The sequence below is a fragment of the Neoarius graeffei genome, chromosome 16 (genome assembly GCF_027579695.1).
Source record: "Neoarius graeffei isolate fNeoGra1 chromosome 16, fNeoGra1.pri, whole genome shotgun sequence".
NCBI lineage: Eukaryota > Metazoa > Chordata > Actinopteri > Siluriformes > Ariidae > Neoarius > Neoarius graeffei.
In genome coordinates this window covers 43,967,919-43,976,063 of record NC_083584.1, presented here as the reverse complement: position 1 = coordinate 43,976,063, position 8,145 = coordinate 43,967,919, and the positions used below count along the sequence as shown (strand labels likewise).

Sequence of the window (8,145 nt, the reverse complement as noted above, 5' to 3'; positions counted from 1 at the left end):
ATTTCATCATTTCTTAGTAAGCTGAACACAGGCTAGCCATTAAGAATTTATTACTCTCAGTGCCATGAACTCTTAGAATATTAACCTATCATCAATGAATTAAAACAAATCCCTCAAAACAAAAATTTAAACTAGACAAAAATTAAACATCAACAACAGCAAAATATTTCAGGCAACACCTTAATAGCAAGAGCACAAAACAGTGATGGGCAAATTCAAGCAAGGTCTTCAGAGCTCTCTTTCTGAACAAACTGAAAAAAAAGAACATAAGATAATGTATAAGTAATGAGTATAAGACTACATTTTAAGCATTGCTTTTTTTTGTAATAAGTGACAATGTATTTGTGGTTATTATTTTCTGAACATCTTACAACAATAAAACCCGATGCTCAAAGTAGACAATTAGATCACTGGTTTTGTAATATGACAGAACAAATGTGTACAAATCGTAGATCTTTCTATAAAAAGTATTAAAAAGAAAAAAAATTAGACGACGACAACAACAACAAGCATTTACCTCAGCAAAAGGCCGTAATGCCAAAATACACAATGCTGTATTTATTTTTTGCAGTGTTTTCACTCACCTCTTAAGCTGGACTTTATTTCTCTTTACTCTGCATCACAGCCATATTCTTCTGCTCTTTGGAAATGTTTCTCAGACAGTTTAGTAACAGCTCACTGAACTGCATAATTTATACAGAAACGAACCAAAGAGATAATGTTACTCTAAGTGAGTGTAGTTGATACATTTAAGGTGCCCTTTCCAACTGTAACAGGGAGTCCTCACATGCTTTCAGACACGTTTCCAGACTTTTACGAGAACGCTACCTGAGACTCGCCAAGGACAAATACGTGATTGGAGTACCTTTATGAAGAGAAAATTCAAAGAGCTGCAGCACATGATGAAAGGGATGCTAACACAGAGGTCATTTTGCCTATGGGAAATCTTTTTACCAATATCAGCACAACAGCTGAAGGATAGAATCTGTTCCATTGGACATTTCTTAGATGAGGAATCTAACCATGCAAGGTAGAGTCCCGAATGAGTGTAACATTTGCACCCTTGAGGAAAACATGCTTCTGATTTGCAGCATTGAAGAAAACCTGCTTCTGATTTTGGACTGTAATAAATAAAACTAGATTACATTAGATAAGAAACAGACTTTTGTCATTTGGAGGTGATTTTTTTTTCCGTCTTTGCCATTGAGAGTGATTTTTCTTGTGATGGATTTGTGCTCCAAATGCACCAGTTTTGTTAATATTTAAGTTTTCTGTCATTATTTTTGACATAGTGACATAAAGTAGCATAAGATGCCTCCAAAGAAAGGTGATAAAACAGCAGCTGCACAAGGAGCAAAAAATGGACAAAGAGCGGCTAAGGCAGGACCTCCTGGAAAAGGCAAAGTAAAAGAAGATCCTAAGAAGGCAAAAGGAAAAGGAAAGCAAGCTGTTACCAGTGAATCTGAAGAAGGCTCAGATGCAGAGTTATTAAAGGCAGGAGCAAAGGCCCAAACACCAGCACCAAAGCCTAAAAGAGGTCTTAAAACTACATCGAGGCTTTTTATGCGACTATCGAAGAAAAAAAAAGATACCACTTTTAAGGCTTTCCAAAATCCAACAAAGTTGCTTGCAGGACTTGGCAAGTCTAAACCTGAAGATCTAAAGAATGCATCTAAATTCATGTCAGGTTTTCTAAGTGGTGGAAAAAATAAAACTGAGAAGAAAGAAGGTGAAAAATCTCTTTTATTGATCAATATTGGTGGAAATGCAAAAAAGACTGCAGCTGCGACTTCTGGGCTAGGGGGCAAATTGAAAGGGTTTATGGGCAAAAAGACTACTCCACCTGCAAGATTCAAGAGTAAAGGATGGGCTTTGGGAAAGATGTCAGGAGCTACCAATTGGCTCATTAGTAAATTCATAGCATCTAAAACTTCTCGGGGAAGAAAAGCTCGTTCGACTCGTCGCCGCAGGTCAAGCATGGATAGATATGATTATGAGAATGGAGGATATGAGTATGATGAGGCAGAATTTAGCTATGGGGAAGATGAGTATGACTTCAGAAGCTATGGAAGAAACAGCCTCCGGGGGAGATATTTGGACCAAAATGAATATGGTCATGGACGATTCAGAAGACCATATCTCTATGACTGTCTTGATGAAGAGTATTATTCTTATCCTGAAGATGAATTTGGTTTCTATGGTGAAGAGAGTGATTACTATGATCCTCTTTATGCAGATGAATATGGCTATTATGTTGACGACTACCTTGACCAGTGCCAGGAAAGACCATATGACTATTATGATACTGGAATAGATTACTATGATCCTAGACAGCAAAGAATGGATGAATATGGTTATTTTGATAGTGGCATTGAGTATTATAATGAAGCTGGGTATCCAGTTGAAGATACATATGACTACTATGGAAATGATGTGGAATACTACAATTATGGTGGTTACCCAGAGCAGTTTGATTATTATGGTGATCAGCAAAATTTTTATGGGAGCCAAGACTGGCTTCCAGATGCTTACACGATGTACACAAGTTACCCAAATCCATACCCAAATCCATACAACCAAAATCCATACAGCTATAGTGGAGAACCTACACCAATTTATCTAGAGCCTCTTTTAGGGGTTAATCAGCCATACACTTACCTATTGGGAGATATAATAGAACAAACTGAGCCATCTGAACTTGGTAATGAAAATGTACATCTAGCAATGGAAAATGCAATGATTGAAGATCAGTTTCGGCTCCCAAGACCACAAATCAAACTGTTTGGAAAAGAGAAACTTGATATTGTAAATCCACTATCTCCTCATATTGCTCTCAATGATTTAGAAGTGATGCCTGATATGCAACATGAAAACCTTCAAATATTTCCTCAACAGTCTTCCACAGCATCTATTATGCTAAACCAGCAAACACCAACAGCATTTCTTGCAGCAACAGGTGGCAGTCCTATTTTGGTCCAGCAAACACCAACAGCATTTCCTGCAGCAACAGTTGGCAGTCCTGTTTTGGTCCAGCAAACACCAACAGCATTTCCTGCAGCAACAGCTGGCAGTCCTGTTTTGGTCCAGCAAACACCAACAGCATTTCCTGCAGCAACAGCTGGCAGTCCTGTTTTGGTCCAGCAAACACCAACAGCATTTCCTGCAGCAAGAGCTGGCAGTCCTGTTTTGGTCCAGCAAACACCAACAGCATTTCCTGCAGCCACAGCTGGCAGCCCTGTTTTGGTCCAGCAAACACCAACAGCATTTCCTGCAGCAACAGTAGGCAGTCCTGTTTTGGTCCAGCAAACACCAACAGCATTTCCTTCATTACCTGGTGGGAGTCCTATTTTGGTCCAGTCATCGCAACTGCCATCCTCCCCAGTACTTCAAGCAAGGCCTCCTTTTCCTCCTCCTATGCCAGTATCACCCAGTCCAAGTAGACACTCTTTTGGACTTGTGGGGCACATGCCACTCTCAACACCAACGTCACCTGTTTTATCTGCAGGGAGGTTTGACCCAAGCTTTGTTGATAAAGGAAACCTCCCTTTCATCTATCCAGATCACATGTTTCAGAGACCTGAATTTCCATTTGAGACTATGCAACAAACACCACTAAGACGAAGAAGTCCCCATCTCTCACCTCAGCTTTCTATCAGGCGGGGTAGGATTTTACCAGGTAGAAGTAGCCCTCTGTCCCACCAAAGGTTTGATATCCAACCACAGGGAATAAGTCCAGGATTTTCACCAAGACAACAAAGAGCATTTGGTCAAGCATCGTGGAATACCAATATACAAAGACCACTATCACCTCTTCAAAAAAGAAGCTTTACACCCCCATCTTCCCCACAATTTTCAAGACGAGGACCATCTCCGACATTCACTTTGAAGGGAAAGTCTCCAGTCCCCCAGAGAAGACCTTTCTCTTCTAGAGGACACTCACCTAATGTTGTAGAAAGAAGGAGTCCACTAACTTCATTGCAAGGCTCATTAAGAAGGAAAAGCCCTCCTTTATCTCCAAGAGCAAATCTACGGCAAAGTCTCCATTCAGGCCCCCCTCCTAGTCCTTTCAGGCCAATTGGTGGAAAAAGGCATGACTCATTTATATCATCAAGATCAATTGCTTGTTCATCACAACCATCTTTAAGAAGAATGAGCCCTCCTTTATCTCCAAAAATTGATCACCAAACTGAATATTATCCACCAGGCTCACCTCCTACACAAAGAACAGGATCACCTAGACCAATATCCCCTTCTCCCACTGGATCTCAACGACCTCTCTCCCCTACACCATCAAGATTTTCTGCTAGACTCCAGCACGATACACAAAGTCTGTCTACGCATCCGTCCACACGCAGATTTAGAGGATTTGGTCGAAATAAAGTACCAATGGGTACTGTTAAACCATCCCCGGTCAATCCAGTTTTGCAACGAAGAAGCCACCAGGAACGTCCTCTAACACAAAATGTATCTCCATTCAGATCTTCCATTCATAATGGAGCAATAGGTTCAGGACCTATACATCAAAGTATAACCTCATCACCTGTTATGTCAACAAGACAAAGTTCTAGACCTACAGCAAAAAGATTTTTCCCACCAGGAACTCCAAATCCCCAGAGAAGTTTTCATAGGCCTGTTGGGAGAGGCCGTCCTGTTGTAAGAGTCCCAATAAATCCTGTTCCACTAAGGCAGCCAGTAAGGGGGACAAGCCAACCTATTTTAATGAATGGTGAAGCACATTTTCCTCAGCAAGTTTCAATGAATGGGCCAGGATTATCATTACCACAACTGCCCCTGAGGCATATACCAAATCAGGTATCAATGAGACCAGGTTCACCTCACCTAACAGCCAGACCTGGATCACCTCAGTTTCCAATGAGACCAGGCTCACCTTATTCCCCATTGAGACCTGGCTCACCTCATGTCCCAGTAATACCTGCCTCACTTCATATTCCACTACAGCCAGCCTCACCTCATCCTCTAGTGAGTCCTGGGACACCAGTGCTTGTGCACTCCCCACCACTTGGGAATCTTTCTTCTCCTGTAATAACAAATCCTTTGCATAATCAAGCCATCAACCTTACTTCCCTCACAGGTACACCTGGTAGTCAGCCTCAAGAGATAATATCAGTTGACCAGACAGTTGAGCAAGGCCCTTCTCTTCTTGTAACAAATGGTTTACAGAATCCAAATCTCTCTACTGCTTCATATAATTCACCACTTAAAAGCTTCAATCCTGCACAGTCTGCACTAATGGCACACATAAATCAGAGCGCAATTCAGTCTTCTTATAATTCAATAATACAGCAAGCTGCATCGCCTCATTCAATAGTGATACCTCCAAATGTTCAAGCTACTTATCAAGGGTCGCCAATGCTGAGTAATGCACTCCAAAATCCGTATCTTCATAATTCTTCATTCAGCTCCTCTTTACAAAGAGTTGCATCCTCACATCCGATGCTCACACAGCAAGTCTCACTGCATACTTCCCCAGGTCTAGCAAATGCATTGCAAAATTCTCATAAAAAAATTTCATCATCTTCACTGTCCAGTGCCCTACAGAACACTAATTTGCGCAATGCTTCATACATGTCTCCACTACAAAGAAGCCCTACACCCACCCCTCAGGTGCAAGGACATTCTTTTCTTTTATCAAGTGCATTAAAGAATCCAAACCTTCAGGGTGCTTCTTTTCAATTACCTAATGGAGCAATATTATTGAGAAATGTAGAGAACCAAAAAGAGGACACAACACCATCAGTATTGGCAAATGCTTTACAAAACCCAAGTCTCCGTAAAGCAACTTACAGGTTGCCAGATGGAACAATCATATCAAGAAATGAGGTAGAACAACCAACTTCACAACCTTCCCTCTTAACAAAAGCCTTTCAGAATGCCAATGTCAAAAACGCTTCTTACAGATTTCCTGAATCTCTTTTGATTCGGGGCTCTGATCAAGAAACTGAAACAAAACAATTTTCACCATACCTAGGAAATGCTCTACAGAATTCCAATCTTCGTGCAGCTTCTTATAAATTGCCAGGTGGAACTCTTCTTTCTCGGGACCAGAAGACTGAACAGTCCACCTCCCCTGTTCTTTCAAATGCACTTCAGAATGCTAACCTTCGTATGGCTTCCTACAGGCTCCCCGATGGAACACTTTTAAACAAGAGCTCAGGACAGGATTCAAAACAAAATATTTCTTCCCATCTGTCAAGTGCTTTGCAAAACACAAATATTCGTAATGTTAGACTCCCAAGTACCTCTGGCCTATTCAGAAATCCCAAAAAAGAACAAACTTCAGTGCTGTCCAGCGCACTTCAGAACCAAAATCTCCGTAAAGCTTCCTACAGACTGCCTGATGGAACAATTACTACCAGGCATAAAACAGCTGAAAGTGCTCAACCTACATCACCCTTTCTGGGAAATGCCCTGAAGAATGTGAATTTACACAAAGCCTCCTATAGGTTGCCCACAACTTTGAGGAGATCTCCAGAGGATCCAAGGTATGCAGTGGTGACACCTCAGGTTGAGGGTCAACCTGGTGAACATTGGGCTCAAGCCCACACAATAGATGGTCATGAGCCAGATGATGTTTGGGCCTCAGAAAGAGTCCTTCCACACCATACTGTACAGAACCTCATAAAATGGTCCATGTATAGGGATGAAGAACTGGTGGATTTTGCCATCCCAGTGTATCCTGGGCAAGATGCTGATGTTTCTGAGCCTGAGTGGTTACCAGACAGGGAAGGTGAACCTCAAGGGCAGTGGTATGATAAGGTACAAAGCTAAAAGTTTGGACATATATCAGTAAATTTTTTCTAGCTGGTAATTAGTCATTTTTAGACTTTTTAATGTACGAGTGTCTTGTAGATTCATGATCTTTTCCTATTTTGGGGCTTGTGTGAGTACAGTAGATACACAGTACACAGTCGTAGATTCAGTCTGTGCCATAAGTTTTCACATAACACTATTAAGTCAGTCACATTCATAGGATGTGATATAATGTCATACAATTTCTGGAGTAATATTCTTTTTCATGTCCTGAAGGGCCACAGCACTGGATAGTTTGGTGTTTCTCTGCAGTTTTGCATTTGCCCAGGACAAGAAATGAGCAGTGTATCATAGCTATTACATCTTTTACTACATTTAGCTGCAGTTCTTATTTCTCTGATTTATTTGAGGATGTGTATTTGCTTTGGCATGTAGATGTACTCTATCCGAAGTCTGCCCACAATGTTGTACCGAGAGCAAGCTGAAGAAGACGGGATTGAGGACATGATACAACTTGAGTACAAACTTTTTGAACTTATTTACCAGATCAGATAAGAATTACTTTATTAATCCCCAGAGGGAAATTCAAATTTGCTACAAAGCTCCTGAATCAGAGAAGAGGCAAACATGTCTGAAAATAGAAGATGAAATCGTCTGAGAAAATAAAATAAAATATATTTAAATAAGTTTAAATAAGGCAAAAAATATGTTTATATTTATGTTAAATAGTTTGGCGATTCACATCTACAACAAGTGGTTCTTACACAGGCAACCCCATAATGCATTGAAACTAAAACTCCTTTTTCCAGGGAACTTCATGAAGCTGCTGTTTTACTCAACCTTAAAAAAAGGTTTGAACGAGAACTGATTTACGTAAGTCTATTTTCAAACCTTTCCCAGGAATTTTCAACAATAGCATCCATTTAACAAACATTATTGAATATATTTTCATTTGTGATTATCATTTTGGTTTGTCATTTATGCATGGACAGTGCCTTGCTTGAATGATATGTGAGTTAGGCAAAAGTGTGTTTCCTCCCTAGACATACATTGGAAGTATTCTGGTAGCTGTGAATCCATACAAGATGTACAATATTTATGGGACGGACATGGTGCTTCAACACAAAGGACATGCCCTTGGTGAAAATCCTCCGTAAGCACTTAGTGTCTCCTTTCTTTTTTCTATCTAGTAGAAAGACTAGAGGAAGCTAGATTAACATCTCAAACATTTTCTTTTCAGGCATTTATTTGCTATAGCAAATGCTGCTTATGCAAAAATGATGGATGCCAAACAGAACCAATGCATTATTATCAGGTACTGTTGATTTACATAAAAGGAGATATTATAGAATCATCTATTATAGTAACTTTTTA

The 8,145-nt window shown here is 40.3% G+C and overlaps 2 protein-coding genes across 2 annotated transcripts in view; both read left to right on the top strand.

Annotated features, from left to right (window-relative positions):
* Positions 1 to 5,586: 5,586 nt before the first annotated feature.
* LOC132900236 (uncharacterized) lies at positions 5,587 to 6,789 on the top strand. Its single transcript, XM_060942253.1, has one exon. It carries the CDS (start codon positions 5,587 to 5,589, stop codon positions 6,787 to 6,789), a length of 1,203 nt encoding a protein of 400 aa, XP_060798236.1.
* A 417-nt stretch (positions 6,790 to 7,206) lies between these two features.
* myo15aa (myosin XVAa) overlaps positions 7,207 to 8,145 on the top strand; it is a 48,583-nt gene continuing 47,644 nt past the window's right edge. Inside the window, exons 1-4 of the mRNA XM_060943022.1 lie at positions 7,207 to 7,289; positions 7,581 to 7,644; positions 7,815 to 7,924; positions 8,012 to 8,086. Coding sequence (XP_060799005.1) covers positions 7,207 to 7,289; positions 7,581 to 7,644; positions 7,815 to 7,924; positions 8,012 to 8,086 — 332 coding nt within the window. The remainder of the gene's footprint in view (positions 7,290 to 7,580; positions 7,645 to 7,814; positions 7,925 to 8,011; positions 8,087 to 8,145) is intronic.